Below are 20,184 nucleotides of genomic sequence, written 5' to 3'. Positions count from 1 at the left end.
GTGTGTTGGATTGCTTGCTTGTCACAATGTCTCAAGATAACACTAAATTGTGTGACTTTACCAATACCAACAATGATTTTATTAGCACTCCGATTGCTCCTCTTACCGATGCTGAATCTTGTGAAATTAATGTTGCCTTGCTGAATCTTGTCAGGAAAGATCCGTTTTCCGGCCCTCCTAGTGAAGATGCCGCTACCCATCTAAATAGCTTCGTTGATTTGTGTAATATGAAAAAGAAGAAAGATGTGGATAATGATATTGTTAAATTGAAGCTATTTCCTTTTTCGCTTAGAGATCGTGCTAAAGCTTGGTTCTCGTCTTTGCCTAAAAATAGTATTGTTTCATGGAATAAGTGCAAAGATGCTTTTATCTCTAAGTATTTTCCTCCCGCTAAGATCATCTCCCATAGAAACGATATTATGAATTTTAAGCAACTTGATCATGAACATGTTCCACAAGCTTGGGAGAGGATGAAATTAATGATACGAAATTGCCCTACTCATGTTTTGAATTTGTGGATGATTATACAAAAAATTTATGCCGGATTGAATTTTTCTTCTAGAAATCTTTTAGATTCAGCCGCGGGAGGCACTTTTATGGAAATCACTTTAGGAGAAGCTACTAAACTCCTAGATAATATTATGGTTAATTATTCTCAATGGCATACTGAAAGATCTACTAATAAAAAGGTGCATGCGATAGAAGAAATTAATGTTTTGAGTGGAAAGATGGATGAACTTATGAAATTATTTGCTAGTAAAAGTGTTTCTTGTGATCCTAATGATATGCCCTTGTCTACTTTGATCGAGAATAATAATGAATCTATGGATGTGAATTTTGTTGGTAGGAACAATTTTGGTAACAACGCGTATAGAGGAAATTTTAATCCTAGGCCTTATCCTAGTAATCCCTCTAATAATTATGGTAATTCCTACAACAATTCTTATGGAAATTATAATAAGATGCCCTCTGATTTTGAATCTAATATTAAAGAATTTATTACTTCGCAAAAGAATTTCAATGCTTTGATTGAAGAAAAATTGCTTAAGATTGATGAGTTGGCAAGGAACGTTGATAGAATTTCTCTTGATGTTGATTCTTTCAATCTTAGATCTGTTCCACCTAAGCATGATATCAATGAGTCTCTCAAAGCCATGAGAATTTCCATTGATGAGTGGAAAGAAAGAACCGCTAGGATGCGTGCTAAGAAAGATGCCATTATAAGAGCGTGTTCTTCTAGTTCCTATGAAAATAAAGATGAAGATCTAAAAGTTATTGATGTGTCCCCTATTAAATCTTTGTTTCGCAATATGAATCTTAATAATGATGGGACTGAATTTTATCCACCTTTACCTAGAAGGCATTCCAAGAATTCGGAGTTTTTAGATCTTGATGCTAAAATTGATGAAAGTGGGATCGAAGAAATTAAAACCCTAGATGTTGCTAAACCCACTATTTTGGATTTCAAGGAATTTAATTACGAAAATTGCTCTTTGATTGATTGTATTTACTTGTTACAATCCGTGCTAAATTCTACTCATGCTTATAGTCAAAATAAAGCGTTCACTAAATATATCGTTGATGCCTTGATGCAATCTTATGAAGAAAAACTTTAATTGGAAGTTTCTATCCCTAGAAAACTTTATGATGAGTGGGAACCAACTATTAAAATTAAAATTAAAGATCATGATCTCTATGCTTTATGTGATTTGGGTGCTAGTGTTTCCACGATTCCAAAGACTTTGTGTGATTTGTTAGGTTTCCGTGATTTTGATGATTGCTCTCTAAACTTGCATATTGAGGATTCCACTATTAAGAAACCTATGGGAAGAATTAATGATGTTCTTATTGTTGCAAATAGGAATTATGTACCCGTAGATTTTATTGTTCTTGACATAGATTGCAGTCCTTCATGTCCTATTATTCTTGGTAGACCTTTCCTTAGAACGATTGGTGCAATTATTGATATGAAGGAAGGAAATATTAGATTCTAATTTCCGTTAAGAAAAGGCATGGAACACTTTCCTAGAAAGAAAATTAAATTACCTTATGAATCTATTATGATACCCACTTATGGAATGCCTACCAAAGATGGCAATACCTAGATCTATCCTTTCTTTTTCTGCCTAGCTAGGGGCGTTAAACGATAGCGCTTGTTGGGAGGCAACCCAATTTTATTTTTATTCCTTCCTTTTTGCTCCTGTTTAGTAATAAATAATTTATCTATCCTCTGTTTAGGTTGTATTTTTTGTGTTTAATTAGTGTTAGTGCGAACTAGAACCATTGGGAAGACTTGGGGAAAGTCTTGATATCTTGCTGTAAAAAACAGAAACTTCAGCGCTCACGAGAACTGCTGCCATTTTTATTTGGGAGGTGCTATTTAGTTAATTTTTTTGAATATGATTAATAGATAAATTTCTGACGTCAAGAAATTTATTTTAGAATTTTTGGGGTTCCAGATCTTGCGCTAGCTACAGATTACTACAGACTGTTCTGTTTTTGACAGATTCTATTTTTCGTGTGTTGTTTGCTTATTTTGATGAATCTATGGCTAGTAAAATAGTTTGTAAACCATAGAGAAGTTGTAATACAGTAGGTTTAACACCAATATAAATAAATAATTAGTTAATTACAGTACCTTGAAGTGGTCTTTTGTTTTCTTTCGCTAATGAAGCTCACGAGATTTTCTACTTTAAGTTTTGTGTTGTGAAGTTTTCAAGTTTTGGGTAAAGATTTGATGGATTATGCAACAAGGAGTGGCAAGAGCCTAAGCTTGGGTATGCCCATGGCACCCCAAGATAATCTAAGGACACCTAAAAGCCAAATCTTGGGGATGCCCCGGAAGGCATCCCCTCTTTTCGTCTACTTCTATCGATAACTTTACTTGGAGCTATATTTTTATTCACCACATGATATGTGTTTTGCTTGGAGCGTCTTGTATGATTTGAGTCTTTGCTTTTTAGTTTACCACAATCATCCTTGCTGTAAACACCTTTTGAGAGAGCCATACATGACTTGGAATTTGTTAGAATACTCTATGTGCTTCGCTTATATCATTTGAGTTATATAGTTTTGCTCTAGTAGTTCACTTATATATTTTAGAGCACGGTGGTGGATTTGTTCTATAGAAACTATTGATCTCTCATGCTTCACTTAGATTATTTTGAGAGTCTTAAATAGCATGGTAATTTGCTTAAATAATCCTAATATGCTAGGTATTCAAGATTAATAAAATTTTCTTATGAGTGTTTTGAATACTAAGAGAAGTTTGATGCTTGATGATTGTTTTGAGATATGGAGGTAATAATATCAAAGTCGTGCTAGTTGGGTAGTTGTGAATTTGAGAAATGCTTGTGTTGAAGTTTGCAAGTCCCGTAGCATGCACGTATGGTAAACGTTATGTAACAAATTTGAAACATGAGGTGTTATTTGATTGTCTTCCTTAGGAGTGGCGGTCGGGGACGAGCGATGGTCTTTTCCTACCAATCTATCCCCCTAGGAGCATGCACGTAGTGCTTGGTTTTTGATGACTTGTAGATTTTTGCAATAAGTATGTGAGTTCTTTATGACTAATGTTGAGTCCATGGATTATACACACTCTCACCCTTCCATCATTGCTAGCCTCTTCGGTACCGTGCATTGCCCTTTCTCACATTGAGAGTTGTTGCAAACTTCGCCGGTGCCTCCAAACCCCGTGATATGATACGCTCTTTCACACATAAACCTCCTTATATCTTCCTCAAAACAGCCACCATACATACCTATTATGGCATTTCCATAGCCATTCTGAGATATATTGCCATGCAACTTTCCACCATTCCGTTTATCATGACACATTCATCATTGTCATATTGCTTAGCATGATCATGTAGTTGACATAGTATTTGTGGCAAAGCCACCGTTCATAATTTTTTCATACATGTCACTCTTGGTTCATTGCATATCCCGGTCCACCGTCGGAGGCATTCATATAGAGTCATATCTTGTTCTAAGTATCGAGTTGTAATTCTTGAGTTGTAAGTAAATAGAAGTGTGATGACCATCATTCATAGAGCATTGTCCTAAAAAAAGAGAGAGAAAGGCCAAATAAAAAATAAAGAAGGGACAATGCTACTATCCTTTTTCCACACTTGTGCTTCAAAGTAGCACCTAATCTTCATGATAGAGAGTCTTTTGTTCTGTCACTTTCATATACTAGTGGGAATTTTTCATTATAGAACTTGGCTTGTATATTCCAACAATGGGCCTCCTCAAGTGCCCTAGGTCTTCGTGAGCAAGCAAGTTGGATGCACACCCACTTAGTTTCTTTTGTTGAGCTTTCATACATTTATAGCTCTAGTGCATCCGTTGCATGGCAATTCCTACTCCTTGCATTAACATCAATCGATGGGCATCTCCATAGCCCATTGATTAGCCTCGTTGATGTGAGACTTTCTCCACATAACCCCCATCATCATATTCTATTCCACCCATAGTGTTATATCCATGGCTCGCGCTCATATATTGCGTGAAAGTTTATAGGTTTGAGATTACTAAAGTATGAAACAATTGCTTGGCTTGTCATCGGGGTTGTGCATGATGAGAGCATTCTTGTGTGACGAAAATGGAGCCTGACTAAACTATATGATTTTGTAGGGATGAACTTTCTTTGGCCATGTTATTTTGAGAGGACATAATTGCTTAGTTAGTATGCTTGAAGTATCATTATTTTTATGTCAATATGAACTTTTATCTTGAATCTTTCGGATCTGAATATTCTTACCACAATTAAGAAGAATTACATTAAAATTATGCCAAGTACCACTCCGCATCAAAAATTCTATTTTTATCATTTACCTACTCGAGGACGAGCAGGAATTAAGCTTGGGGATGCTTGATACGTCTCCAACGTATCCATAATTTTTGATTGCTCCATGCTATATTATCTACTGTTTTGGACATTATTGGGCTTTATTATCCACTTTTATATTATTTTTGGGACTAACCTATTAACCGGAGGCCCAGCCCAGAATTGCTGTTTTTTGCCTGTTTTAGGGTTTCGAAGAAAAGGAATATCAAACTGAGTCCAAACGGAATGAATCCTTCGGGAACGTGATTATCTCACCGAACATGATCCAGGAGACTTGGACCCTACGTCAAGAAACAAAGGAGGAGGCCACGAGGTAGGGGGCGCGCCTACCCCCCCCCCCCCCCAGGCGCGCCCTCCACCCTCGTGGGTCCCCTGTTGCACCACCGACGTACTCCTTCCTCCTATATATACCTACGTACCCCCAAATGATCATATACGGAGCCAAAACCCTAATTCCACCACCGCAACTTTCTGTATCCACTAGATCCCATCTTGGGGCCTGTTCCGGAGCTCCGCCGGAGGGGGTATCCATCACGGAGGGATTCTACATCATCACCATAGCCCCTCGGATGAAGTGTGAGTAGTTCACCTCAGACCTGCGGGTCCATAGTTATTAGCTAGATGGCTTCTTCTCTCTTTTTGGATCTCAATACAATGTTCTCCCCCTCTCTTGTAGAGAACTATTCGATGTAATCTTCTTTTTGCGGTGTGTTTGTTGAGACCGATGAATTGTGGGTTTATGATCAAGTCTATCTATGAACAATATTTGAATCTTCCCTGAATTCTTTATGTATGATTGGTTATCTTTGCAAGTCTCTTCGAATTATCAGTTTTGTTTGGCCTACTAGATTGATCTTTCTTGCAATGGGAGAAGTGCTTAGCTTTGGGTTCAATCTTGCGTGTCCTTTCCCAGTGACAGTAGGGGCAGCAAGGCACGTATTGTATTGTTGCCATCGAGGATAACAAGATGGGGTTTTCATCATATTGCATGAGTTTATCCCTCTACATCATGTCATCTTGCTTAAGGCGTTACTCTGTTTTCATGAACTTAATACTCTAGATGCATGCTGGATAGCGGTCGATGAGTGGAGTAATAGTAGTAGATGCAGGCAGGAGTCGGTCTACTTGTCTCGGACGTGATGCCTATATACATGATCATACCTAGATATTCTCATAACTATGCTCAATTCTGTCGATTGCTCAACAGTAATTTGTTCACCCACCGTAAAATACTTATGCTCTTGAGAGAAGCCATTAGTGAAACCTCTGCCCCCCGTGTCTATCTTCATCATATTAATCTTCCAATACTTAGTTATTTCCTTTGATTTTTACTTTGCTTTTATTTTACTTTGCATCTTTATCATAAAAATACCAAAAATATTATCTTATCATATCTATCAGATCTAACTCTCATAAGTGGCCGTGTAGGGATTGACAACCCCTTATCGCGTTGGTTGCGAGGATTTATTTGTTTTGTGCGGGTACAAGGGACTCGCGCGTAGCCTCCTACTGGATTGATACCTTGGTTCTCAAAAACTGAGGGAAATACTTACGCTACTTTACTGCATCATCCCTTCCTCTTCGGGGAAAACCAACGCAGTGCTCAAGAGGTAGCACAGGCCAGGACAGGCATGTCCAGAGCCGCTAGTCTACTGCAACCAAAAAGGAATGGTGTTTTACGACGACGCTACACACCCCTGCCGTCGACCTCGAAAGGACAGACTAGGCTTTTCACCCGTAGCCCTACCTACATGAGGGAACAACAATGACGCCTCCAAGAGGGAAGTTACACTCTCGTAGGCTTCGTTGTAGTCGTCGTCTTTCACGCAGAACCTCACACGTGCTACCCTTGGAACCAATGTTGTTGACCTAACCCGCGAGAGCGCCGCCACCATCTTCATGAGGCCCCCAAATATAGACCTAGGAGTCGCCTCCTCCAAAGCCACGACAACACCTGGGTCACCCCCTGCTAATTGAGTAGGCAAGACAGGGCGCCACCGCCGGTGCAACATTGCTCACCATGGTCCACCGCGCAGCCTCACCATTTGGGTCCGCTGCCCTAGCTGGCAAGAGCGACATGTCACCATCATCATATCATCAGACTGCCAAAAAGGTAGGCACCTTGGTACGGACAACATGAGGGCTGAACAGCCGTGCCGAAAAACCACCACACAATCAGGACTGGCCGTCACAAATGCTGGCCCACTCGTAGTAGACAACCGGTGGCAACAACTTGTTGGGCTATAAACTGCAGGAGTTTGTAGCAACCTATAGCTTTCCCTCAGTGAGAAACCAATAGGTATAAATCGGCATAGGTAGTTTCCCTCAATGGCGTGGTTGTTAAAACCCCAAAAGGCGATACCCTCATTGACAACCTATGGGAAACATCATGAATCAGCATGCCTTAAACATCAAGCTAAATGTCAAAGCTCTCGAAGCTTGGCGTCTCCCAACACAGAATTAAAGCCAATCCAGACAAGGTCAAGGTGGTCTTATAGCTCAGCATTCCGATCAAGCTACAGGAAATCCAAAGGATAGCAAGATGTGTTGATCCCCAAGCCGGTTGATCTCCTGGCTCAGGCAAATGGTGATCCCCTTATGTCTGCTAGCGAAAAATACTTTAGGATCTCTTTTAGCAGATATTTTTCACTAATGCTTTGTTCTAACCTACATTGGTATCATAACATTAGACTAAGAGGGATCTGATATATCGTAAAATCTTGTATTTGCCTTATATTTTATGAGTAGTACCCTTCTCATCTTACAATGTTATTTCCATAAAGATATTAAGAGTGGGTACATGGCTTTTGTATGCCACAAATACATTTAGTGGGAGAACCAAATGATTCACCCTTGGATATCGGCTTCAGCATGTCGACAACCTTAATAATCACTACAAAGAGCAACCTATATATTACAATCATCCCGCATAACACTGCAAAGTCCACCCATTTTGAGTGTCCCATTTCTGTCTCAAATAACTTAGTTATCACTTGTTCACCAGTTATTGTTTTCTCACCAACTCCTGGGTTGTTTTGGAGCACCAAGCCCATGAATTCATTCTTGTAAAATCCCTGAAGAGCATACTTGTGGAAAGAGATGTAGAACATCGGGTACTTCCATACTATCTTTGGCAGTTTACTAGGTATTTGGAAGAACCCAGAGTTGAGCATCATGATAGCTTGTATTCCAGCACCTGTGATGATGCCCATCAGAAAATCTGGCACGATAGCAGCTATGGTCATCATAAGGCCTTCAACTAGCATTGTGCACGAACAAAGCACAAGCGTAAAATATGCAAACTGGTCTACTCTTCTCCTTAGACCAGACAGGTAGTAGGCTATTGCACCAGGTAATACAGCAAGAAGGACAAGATATGGTGTGGCTGACAAGCAATTGGAGATCACAAATACTGACACACCATAATGGCCATTTAGCCGCTCTCTCCTGAATATCTGGGTACCATGAACAAGACTACAAGTGAGAAGAGCTTAATTAAATTTTATACTACTTAATGTTTGTGCACATCGCTGATTTCAGGAACTCCTCACCTCAAGTAGTGACCTATAAAAAACTTTATAAATAGGCTACTTCGAAAAGTATATTTATTTGTGTTAAAAGATATACCAACTTATGGTGATATAAGCTGTATGTGCCATTACAATTGTCTTGTTGGGTGAAAACATCTGCCAACTCATACTATTAAAAATTCCTAAGTAACAGCTAGAAAATTAGAACCAAACTTTTAGTGACAACAAACAAAACATGGATAACCTATATATGCTAGTAAATTCTAGGGTAGTTTTTTACAACACTGTAAAGATAATTGTCATATAAATTGGTCAAATATTAAATTCTATGATAATATACAGGTAGAGCAGGCAAATGTGCAATTTTCAATTTGGGTATTTTCTTATTAATGTATTTCAGATATTTTGGTAGGTAATTTCATTGGACACTATGTTTGTAAAGATTATGCTTTACAACCTCAAGTTCATTTGGGTCTATATAATAAGTATTTTCTTATTTGTCTTGTGCCAGTTTCATAAATAATAAAATAGTAAACTAGGTATGTAGATAACAATAAATCAGGTGATTAACCTACTATTTTATATACTTGATTCACATTCAACAACTTCGTTCTGGAGGCCAAGAAGTAACTAAATCAAGGATTTTTTATTAATTATGGAAATCACTCATGCTAGGTCAGTGTGGTTGACGTAATTTTATATATCACTTCATGATCAAGCTAAGATCATAAGTTTATATCCATTATACCAGGCTGTGATGTTTTTGCACAATCAAGTTTACTTAATCATAAGTGTTTTCCTATTTTCTTCGTGCACAAAATTAGTTCCATATATACAGTAAAACATAAAGGTCTGATACCTTCATTTCCTCCACAAAGGAAGGGAATCCTCCAATTGCCATTAATGTTAGAAGGCTACCGGTGAACATTAGCATTGATGATCTAGACTGAAATAGTGGAGCATTAACATTAGTGACTTTTACAATTATCCTAGTGTATATGTGACAATAATGCAAGATATAATCATCGACTTACACGAATAGAATCGTATCCATAGCCAAAATTGTAATATATGGTACCAAGGCATACACCAATGGAGATATAGATGCCAAGTCGTAGCCAGTAGTATCCGACATCTCTGTACATGTTCACAAACGATCTTCTGGTGAGTACAAATACCTTTGTCAGGAAACTGGCTTGGTTTCTTCTGATGATCACTCCGCCCTGGGTTAGCAAGCCAAATAATATCATATCTCATCTCGCGTAAATAACATGTTCATGCAAGTTTAAACAAATTAAATACCAAGTAACACTAACCATTTCATTTATGTCGTGCATTTCCTTTTTGGCATTTTCAGAAGTATTGGAGGATTTGTAGGCATTTACCAAAACATCTATTGCTTCATCTGCTGGAGATGGCTTGGACGATATTGTTATTACTCCACTTTCCTGTATGTTACCATGTTAATAAAATGCTGTTGTTGCATGAACAGAAATGCCTCTCAGTCATACTGTAGTATGATGCACGACACAGTAGTATAATAACCTATATGGACAAGTATTTCATTCTAATCTAAACATATCTTTCCCTAATTCTTTACATTTAATGACCGAAGCATAATAAGTGGGTTATGGTATAAATCTTCCATACCAATTCAAAATCTCTGTTTATTGTCCGCAAGAAATGATCTGCAATATTTCTCATTGGTGGGCAAGGGTAGCCATTTGATGTGAAGAACTGCAAATATCACGTATTGTGCAGGAAAATTGTTAGCAAACTAAATATAGGCTCACCCGTCTCATCATCGAAAAGGAAAGGAAGACGCCAATTACCTCGATGGCATTAGTGGCTGGGCCAAAGTAAATTGTCTGTCCACAGGCGAGCAAGCAGAGGCCATGAAAGATCTCAAACACCTCGCTGCATGGCTGGTGCACTACGGCGACGGTGGTCATGGACTCCCTGGCGGCAAGGTCGGCGATGCGGTTCATCACATGGAAGGAGGCAGCGCTGTCTAGCCCGCTGGTAGGCTCGTCCAGGAATAGCAGCCGGGGCCGGGTGAGGATCTCAAGGCAGATGCTCAGACGCTTCCGCTGCCCGCCGCTGATGCCCTTAGTTGTGCGCCCGCCGATGCGCGTCTCCAGCGCGCTGGTGAGCCCCATCTCCTGGATGGCTTCACCAGCACGGGCCAGCTTATCAGAAAGCAGCATGGTATCGGGCAGTTGGATCTGTGCTGAGTAGTAAATGGCTTCACGCACCGTGAGTGTGGCCATCAGCACATCCTCTTGCGTCACATACGCCTGAATTAATCACTAGATATTATTAATACTAACACATATGCTCGTGCGTTGTAAAGGAAAAAATATTTTTTCGAGAAACAACGGGATATATAAATTATGTGTTCATCAAAAACGGTATCAGCGGTATCCACAATGGTGGTGCGACAGAGCGAGGAACTGTGTCTTTTCAAGAGTCATGTTTTTCCGCAAGATCTTGATAGTGGTGACATTAGTCGGCATGGCGGCGACCAGCCAACTTGTGTTTTTTTTCCTTCAGGTTCACCTCCGTGTTAGGGTAGTGGTTGTCTTCTCATTTGGTAGCTGCGTGGCGACCCTCGGGGCACGGTAGTTTCGACCAGTCTCTTCGACGATAACATAACCGGATGGATTACACATAAATCCCGTTTTATTAGCTTAATCCATGCATAACCAGACAATACCTTCTTTATCAGGGTCTGTTCTCTTTTTCAAAGCTCACATGCCCACAGTTCTTCAAAATTAGAGCCAAACCAACATATTCTTTTTCATTGACACATACTCACATTATATTTCAATTATAGCAAACAAACATATTCTCTTTTATCGCCAAATAGCATGTGGGACGCCCAACAGTTCACATCTGGGGCGGCCCATTGACAGGCACCAAAATGATCTATGTTTGTAAGCATAATATAAATTTAAAAAATGACATGTTGAAGAATTGGAGTCGCAACCTCAAAAAATCATCCACGGGCTGCTAACCCACCAATTAATATTTAACAATATGTTGCAGCGTCAGATTTAAAAAAAAATTATGTTTTTTCTGATTTTTTTCGAAAATAATTAACATTTATGAATGCCAAATATTTTTGAAATCATGAACAAATTGCTTAACCCCAAACAATTTTCAAAAATGCAAACCATGTTTAAAAATGTCATTCATTTTTGGAAAAAATATGAGCATCATACGAAACAGGTAGATTTTTCTTTAAAATTATTAAACATTTTTTGACAACATGAACCTTTTGAAAAAACACGAACATTTTTTGAATGTGTGAACATGTTTTGAACATTTAGAACAAGTTCACAAATTGTGTTTTTTACCACAAATGTTATTTTGAATTTGAAATATTTCACGAAAACAAGTTTTAAAATCTGTAATATTTTTAAATGCAACTTCTTTTGAAAATCTTAATTTGTAATACACACACATTTTATGAAAAAGTGGAAGAACAATTTATATTTTGAACACATTTTGGAACTGGATTTTTTTTAAAACATTTGAACAGTTTACAAGAGAGGAATAAAAGAATTAAATTCCGATTTTTGTCTAATTCTAAAATATGGAAGAAACTTGAAACATTGAATGATTTTTTCAATATTTTAATTTTCAAGAAAAGGGCAAATAATCTAAAATTGGTAGGAAAAAATAATCATGAATGAAAAAGAGAAAAGAACAGGAAAAAACAAAAAAATAACACAGAGAAAAAGAAAATGGGCCGGTCCAGTTTTGGGCGAGCTGTGTGAACGTCCAACTATTTGGCGCTGCATGCGGAAAATAGGCTTTCTCTAAACTAACAAAAAGACGTACTGAAAGATCGAACTCGCGACATCAAAAACTCCACTATGGACTGCTAGTCACTCAAAAAAATGAGTCCTGCTAACAAATTAATATTTAGGAATATATGTTATAGCATCAGATTCATGTTTTTTTGTTTTTTTCTGAATTTTTACAATTTTTAAATTCATATTTATGAATAGCCGAATATTTTTGGAATCGTGAATAATTTTTGAAACCCCGAACTGTTTTAAAAAATACGAAGAATTTTTTAAAATTTCATTTATTTTTGGAAAAAGGCTAACATCACTTGAAATAGGTAGATTTCCTAAAAAATTCTTAAACATTTTTTGACAACATGATCCTTTTGAAAAAACCCGAACATTTGTTGAATGTGTGAACATATTTTGAACATTTAGAAAAAGTTCAGAACATATTTTTTTTGAACCACAAACATTATTTTGAATTTGTGAATATTTCACTAAAACAAGAATGTTTTATAAATCTGGAATATTTTCTAAAATGCAACTTATTTTGAAAATTTTGATTTTTTATTGCGATTCACAAACATTTTTGAAAAATGGGAAGATTTTAAATTTTGAACACATTTTGGAATGGGAACAAAACTTATTAATGGTTTGAACATATTACAAGATAGGGATAAAAAATTTATATTCTGAATTTTTGTCTAAATATGGCTAAATTGAAATTTTGGACGATTTTTTTCAAGATTTTAATTTCTGAGAAAAGGGAAAATAATGTAAAATTGGTAGGAAAAAATAATCATGAAAGAAAAAGAGAAAGGAATAGGAAAAAAATAAAAACAGAACACATAGAAAAAGAAAATGGGCAGGCCCAGTCTTCGGCGTCCTGTGCGAAGCTCCAACTATTTAATGCTGCGTGCGGAAAATAGGCTTTCACAGCTGTCTGGGCAGATAAATATTTGGGCTGGCTTCGCCGGGCCACAGCGCATGTGGCCCATGTACGAAAATTATTTTATCTTTTCTAGCAGACGGATGCACAAAATTTTTAGTACCACCTCGGATAGAAAGAAAAAACTTTACGTTGGTGAACGGATGAAAAAATCGGAGAAACACACCTTGCTTTATTAGTAGGTATAGATATAGACATAGATATAGATATAGATATAGAGGTATAGATATAGATATCTTCTTTTTTTTACGCTTACTATTAATATACCTTCTTAAATACATATGGAAATTTGAAATTAGGCAAATTTTAACATCCTCTCTCTTACCCTTCTCTTTACATATGAGGTAAGAAGGTAGAGTTAATCATACCACTAATTAATGAGGCCAACGGCTCAGATTTAATATATACTCTTACCTCTCATATGAAAAGAGGAGGGTAAGAGGGAGCACGTTAAGAAATTAAGGTAAAAATCTCACAGAGGTTCCGAAGGCGAGCCTCTGTCTCCGGCCATTGATCCGAATATCTCCTTTGCTTCTCAGGTCCGTGTCCAGTCTCCCTGTGTATGTACATAGATTGAAACAGCTACTGTTAGTTATAAAAACATCTCTAATAGTACTGACAATATGTTAAACTTCCAAATTTTGCAACTGAATGTCAGTGAGGTTTGAGAATTAATCAGAAGAATACCATATTTTATCAAGACGACATTCTGTTTCCTTTTCAAGTTCTCCATTTCAATATCTTCTGAAATTCAGGCATGATAAGTGACTGCTGGGCGTACATTTTATCTTGGAATTCATGTCGAAAGACAAAAATAGTTCCTTAGTATATATATTTAGCCCTAGTATATATATCTGATATGGGAAAAAATTCATAATTAAAAATGAAAGTAAAAAGGTATAGAATTTTTTATAGAATAAACTTGACTTTATTTAGCCCTAGTATATAAGTTTTCATGAATAAATAACCAGCGTTGATTTCAAGTTTTTTTTTGCTATTATAGCTCACTATTCATACTATTTTGACCCAAAATTTTGTCTTTTTTGAAAATAATTAAACGGTCTTTTTTATTTTTGTGGATTTTTTTACAAGTACAATTGAAGGTCAAGTTTATTTAAATATATTTCAGAATTTTTAGACTTTTTATTTAATTATTAATTTATTTTTCCATACATGGTGTATATACACCCATAGACCAAACGTTCTTTTCCGTATAAAATGTCTTATATTTGGGACGGAAGGAGTAAATACTAAGCTTTTGAGCTCGTGATTCGGTATAAATGCCATATAGTTTTATGCTTTGACTTAAATGCTCCAGAATTTGTGTTTTATCTTTTTTTGGAAAAGAAGGATAAACATCAGGCTTCTAATAGATTTGATGCACACAATCATATTATTAGTTATTGATAATGCCTAGAAAATCGGGCGAAGGGCCCCGCCGATATATATACACGCTTGGCGATGACGAGGAGAAGGGAAGGGAGGGGAGAGAGCTTGTGTGCCGGCGGCTGGGGTTCCGTCCTGATGCTCGTGGGAGTGTCAGGAGGACGGTAAGTTGGGGATCGAATCAGAAACTAATGGGCAGGCATAAATTTCTGTCATCTCGTTGGGACGGTGAAATTAGGGTATTAGTCATGTGGCAAGATTTGATGTCAGATGCTTCATTTTTATGCAAGGATTCAATTGCTATGACTCATCTTCACTGCACTGGTCCTTAGGTGCCTATGCATGGAGACTTCCCGGCCATCATCAACAAGGTCAAGCCGGCTCCAGTAGAGGAGCGGCGACAACAGTGAATCGGCGGCTCATTCTTGCAGCAACAGTGGTTGTTTGATGGCTTGAAATCTCGATGTAATTTTCATTATGTTTAATATGCTATGTACTTCCAGCGAATTATTATGATCTAATGTTTTTCAAAAGGAAAAACTCACGGGCAGGTTTTTGTACTGTGTGGTAGGTTAGAAGTATTTTCTTTTTAGTTTACTTTTGCTCAAAGATCTTCTTTCTAGAGGGTACATACATCATATAGTCAGACGAATGCACTCATTTGTGCAAACAAACCACATTTGTGTAAAAAGATTGGAGGCCTGACCTGACATGGTATGAACGCAACAAAGTGCTAGACCTAGAATAAATTGCATAAAATCAAAAAAAATCGAGAAAAACGGAGCACCAATGTCCGAGTCTTAGGGTTCGAGCCCGGATAGAAATATTCCATCGCAGGATCCCTAACCAAAGTTAGAATATCCATATGTTGTAGTGCCAATAGTAATAGGGAGGCATGAAGATAATAGCAGGCATAGCTACATAGCCCTCGTGGTTGTTGGAAACATCAAGAGAACTGATGGTTGACGCAGGGTGTCGTGTATCGCTAATGATATTATCGGTTTTCTGCATATACAACAACTACAATCTACATCGATAGATCTGAGCAGTTTATCAGTTTCTTTTAATTAATGCTACCAAAAATAATAATTTAAAGGAAACAAACTTCTTCCGGCTAAGATACGAGTGGAATGAGCTGTTGAGTGTAGATAAGTTACCGGCCAAGGTGTCGAGCAGTGTGGTCTTGCCACACCCGGAGGGTCCCATGATGGCCAGCACTTGGCCGGGGCGCGCGCTGCCGCCGACGCCGTGCAGAATGGTGGCCCTGCCGTCCGCCGCCGTAACCCACACGTCCTCCCACGTTATGGACACGCCACCATCGCGAGGGATGTGGTCCAGGCGGCCATCACGATGATCAATGCTATCAAACCCAGAATGAATTCCGCGGCGGCTACCTACGGCGCCTCCCACCTCGGCGGCCGGTGGTTCCGGCTGCTCTACCTTCCCTGTGAGGGCGGCAGCTGAAGAACCCCACCGCGGCTGTGATGGGCTCGGCGTCGGTGCCCAGCATGGTAGCGGCAAGGTCGCCATGCTGATGCCGCCAGCTTTTCTCTTTGTCTCTACCTAGCGGATTCAAACTCTATGATAGACAGAATATTTACCATCGACTCAGACGCGCACAATGCTTATGTGTTTACGCTTCAACCAATGGTGGTATAAATAGTGCCTTTTGTCGTGCCTCATACTAGGTCATGGCAATCTAGTAAGTATGAGGCTCCGTTCCTGTCCATCTAATTTACCTGGTTGTAAATGGTAGGAAATAGCAATCTATATATCTTCTATTTTCTATACAAATATACTAGCAAAAGTGCAAGATAAAGGTCATAATTTATAGCCCGCAAAATATAACAATTCCAGTTCACTCAAGTTGTACGAAACTGTCATTATTTTTATAGATCTATAATTAATAATAACTCATCCAAGAAATCGAAGAACAACAGATATCCAATTTGTGACCAAGGGAAAAGAAATGGGAAACACTTATCATCAACCGGCGGATAACTAGGCCACGTCCATCACCTTCCCTGTGTGACACGCGCCCCGCATACCATCCTTCAACAAACTCGCTTTTGCAACAGGAGCTATGCTTCGGAAACATATGCAGTGTTGCAATACTCTATGACAGGTCTATGTTTTACAACAAAACTTCGTTTGCAAATTATTTCTGCAACAAGAGTCACCGTCGTCCGACCAAAGACGGACAAGGATATTCCCTTGGCACGCATGCTCCACCTCCGTAACACCGCCGATCGCCAAAACTTCGGTCACCACGGCTTCCAAACAGCCATAGCAACCAGCCCGTACCTCGGCCACACGCCCCGCCCTCAAGCACCGCGACTCCCACCACTAGGACTGCCAGTCCAGCATACAACACCAACCCTCGCCCGCCACCACGGCATACGAACATCGCCGGCCAATGAAGGGCAGAAAGACCCTCCTTCCACCAAAAAATGAACCATTGGGCGGGATGGTGGCCTAGCCAGCCAGGACCAAGTAGGGTAGAGTCATCGGCATCCGCCAGCCATGTTGCAGCCACCCACCCATCCTTTGGGGAAAAGGGCCACCGCATGACCCGTCTGCTTTCCAAATCTCAGTGTTGGTATGGCCGAGACGCCCCTGCCTCCCTCCCTAGGTTGCCCCTGCCACCGCTGGCAAGCCATCAATGCCCCGCGCCATGCCGCTGGCACCACCAAAAAGGGCCACTACTGACGATAGGGGATGCCGCCTGTGAAATAGGCCTCCATAAAAACAATTCACATTTTCTTGGACTCTTCCTTATTTCTCTCCGAGTTTGGGTGAATTTTCCTAACTTTTCAGCATTTTGTACCTAAAATAATAAATGATAGACGAATAAAGAAGAGGTAAAGTTACTATCCTTTTACCACACTTCTGCTTCAGAGTAGCACCATGTTCTTGATATAGAGAGTCTCCTTAGCTATCACTTTAATATACTAGTGGAAATTTTTCATTATAGCACTTGGCTTGTATACTCCGATTATGGGCTTCTTCAAATGCCAGAGGTCTTCATGAGCAAGCAAGTTGGATACACACCCACTTAGTTTTCATTTAGTTTCGTACACTTATAGCTCCTAGTGCATATGTTGCATGGCAATCCCTACTTATTGCATTGATATTGATTGATGGGCCTCTCCATTGCCCGTTGATCCGCCGAGTTGATGTGAGACATTCTTCCTTTTACACTTCTCCTATTGATCGTTGTCATTACATTCTATTTCACATATATTGCTATGTCCATGGCTCACACTCATGTATTGTGTGCGTTAGAAGTACGATCCAATTGTCTGGTTTGACGCCGAGGTTCTCGTGATTTATATTTATGTGGTGAAGGCGGAATCATGCCATGCTAACATGATAAAATGAGTTGGGATAACATTCGTTAAGAATCGTATATTTCCAAAAGGTATTGATTATGTTTCTTATATTCATGGATATTATTATGTTTATATCAATTAATTCATCATTTCTCAATATATATACCATAAAGAGATTACATGATAAATATGGTAGGTAGCATTGAACATAAAAAATTCTGTTTTTGTCATTTACCTACTCGAGGATGAGCAAGAATTAAGCTTGGGGATGTTGATACGTCTTCAACGTATCTATAATTTTTACTATTTCATGCTATCATATTATCAATCTTGGATGCTTTATTATAGTATTTTATATCATTTTTTGGGACTAACCTACTAACTCAGTGCCGAGTGCCAGTTGTTGTTTTTTACTTGTTTTTAACTTTTTAGAAAATAAATACCAAACGAAGTCTAAACACGATGAAACTTCATTGTTTGTTTTGTAGACCATAAGGGATAGTAGAACGTTTTGGGGGATGCCAGAAGACCTACGGGAGAGCGACGAGCTCACCCGGCGCACCCTAGGGGGGGGGGGAGCTCGTGCGACCCATGCAGCTCCGTTTAACCTAATTCCAAGCCTATAAATTACCAAATACTACACCAACAGTGAGACAGCCGAAAACCTTTTTCCACCACCGCAACCTTCTCTTCTTATGCGATAACATCTGGAGGTCTTTCCCGGTAGTCTGTCGGAGGTGGAACCGGTCACAGAGGGCTTCTACATCATCCTTGTTGCCTTCCGATGATGCGTAAGTGGTGCACCACACACCTACGTGCCATAGCTAGTAATTAGCTGGCTTCTTCTCCCTCTTTGACATTCAATACAATGTTCTCCTCGATCTTCTTGGAGTTCTATCGATGTAATCTTCTTTTGCGGTGTGTTTATTGGGATCCAATGAAGTGCAGGTTTAACATTAGATTATTCATTGAAAGTAATTGAGTCTTTTCTAAAGTTAATTATCCATGATTATTATAGCTTCGTAGTTCTCTATGATCTATCTGTTTGGTTTGGCCAGCTAACTTGATTTATTTTCAGTGGGAGAGGTGCTTTGTGATGGGTTCAATCTTAAGATGTCCTCACCCAGTGACAGAAAGGGTAGGGAGGCACGTATTTATATTGTTTCCATTAAGGACAAAACGATGGTCTTTATTCTTATTGCTTGAGTTTACTTTGTCTACATCATGTCATCATACTTCATGCATTATGGTAGAAGCAACCATAGAAGTGCTCTCGAAGTGGATTTATAATAGTAGTGCAGAATCGTTTCGGTCTACTTGTCACGGATGTGATGCCTTTATACATGATCATTGTCATGAATTACTTCATAACTATGCGTTTTTCTATCAACTGGCCAACGGTAATTGCTCTAACCACCATATGCTATTGTTTCGAGAGAGAAGTCTCTAGTGAAAACTATGGCCCCTGGGTCGCCTTTAATCATATTAGTAAAACCAAAAATACCTTGCTGCAATTATATTCCTTTTATTATACTTTTCCTTTTATTATACTTTTCCTTTTATCTATCTACCCCTATCAGAATTAATCTTTGCAAGTAACGAGATCAAGGGGATAGACAACCCTCTTGCGCGCATTTGGTGCAAGTATTTGCTTTTCTGTGTGCAGGTGTTGTTCTCTAGGATTTGTGTGGTTCTCCTACTGGTTCGATATAAACCTTGGTTCTCACCACGAAAAATACTTATCAGATACTATATTGATTCGCCCTTACTCTGTGGGGAAAATCCCAACACAGCTCACAAGTAGGACTCCACTAGGAACAAGGGCCACCGGCACGACCCTTCTGCTTGCCAAATCTTGGTGTCAATGCCACTTGTGAAATAGGCCTCCATTATTATTATTTTCCACATTTTTTGGACCCTTCCTTATTTCTCTCTGAGTTTGGGTGAATTTGCCAAAATTTTCGGCATTTTGCACCTAAAATTCTTATCTTTTTACCTGTACGCTTAAACCATCTGTGGCCATGTGATCATGCCCTTTTAAGCCATAGTCACAGTAGTCATTACAGTGGTTGTGGGTCAAATTTTCCGCAGTCTCAATGTTCTTTAATTCTCCTTCGAATTATCTGTGCTTACGGACTTTGAATTTTATTGCACTTGAGGAGAGAAATGTTCAATCTTCTATAGAAAACCAGGTTTGGAATGACGCCGAGGGGATGTGTTGCTTTCCAAAAGGGTGGGAAACATGCCTTCATAGAACAATCCAGATTTTCTTGGACTCTTCCTTATTTCTCTTCTGAGGTCGTGAACATTCCTAACTTCTCAGCATTTTGCGGCAACCTTT

At 38.9% G+C, this 20,184-nt stretch overlaps 1 protein-coding gene across 3 annotated transcripts; it reads right to left on the bottom strand.

The window, feature by feature from the left end:
* Positions 1-7,557: 7,557 nt before the first annotated feature.
* On the bottom strand, positions 7,558-16,131 carry LOC125522471 (ABC transporter G family member 1-like). 3 transcript variants are annotated; one of them, XM_048687530.1, is made up of 8 exons: positions 15,669-16,131; positions 13,602-13,681; positions 10,212-10,676; positions 10,030-10,116; positions 9,696-9,827; positions 9,414-9,602; positions 9,239-9,325; positions 7,558-8,304 (listed from the first exon to the last, which is right to left on the bottom strand). In XM_048687530.1, the coding sequence occupies exons 1-8, from the start codon at positions 16,039-16,041 to the stop codon at positions 7,636-7,638; spliced, it is 2,082 nt and encodes a 693-aa protein (XP_048543487.1). In that variant the 5' UTR covers positions 16,042-16,131; the 3' UTR covers positions 7,558-7,635. The 3 variants fall into 3 exon arrangements, with proteins under 3 accessions (XP_048543487.1, XP_087392602.1, XP_048543488.1); XM_087536476.1 differs by having other exon boundaries at positions 7,873-8,045; XM_048687531.2 differs by having other exon boundaries at positions 7,939-8,069.
* Between the last annotated feature and the right edge of the window lie 4,053 nt (positions 16,132-20,184).

Source organism: Triticum urartu, chromosome 7A, assembly GCF_056163025.1.
Source record: "Triticum urartu cultivar PI428250 chromosome 7A, HENAU_Tu73, whole genome shotgun sequence".
NCBI classification, from domain to species: Eukaryota; Viridiplantae; Streptophyta; class Magnoliopsida; order Poales; family Poaceae; genus Triticum; species Triticum urartu.
This window is presented reverse-complemented; position numbering and strand designations above follow the sequence as displayed.

Coding starts and splice junctions, on each gene's coding strand:
- LOC125522471 (XM_048687530.1), bottom strand. CDS start 16,041: ATGGCGACCTTGCCGCTACCATGCTGGGCACCGACGCCGAGCCCATCA. Junction 13,682..15,668: donor ACTGCTCGACACCTTGGCCG/GTAACTTATCTA, acceptor GTACATACACAG/GGAGACTGGACACGGACCTG. Junction 9,828..10,029: donor TAAACAGAGATTTTGAATTG/GTATGGAAGATT, acceptor GGTAACATACAG/GAAAGTGGAGTAATAACAAT.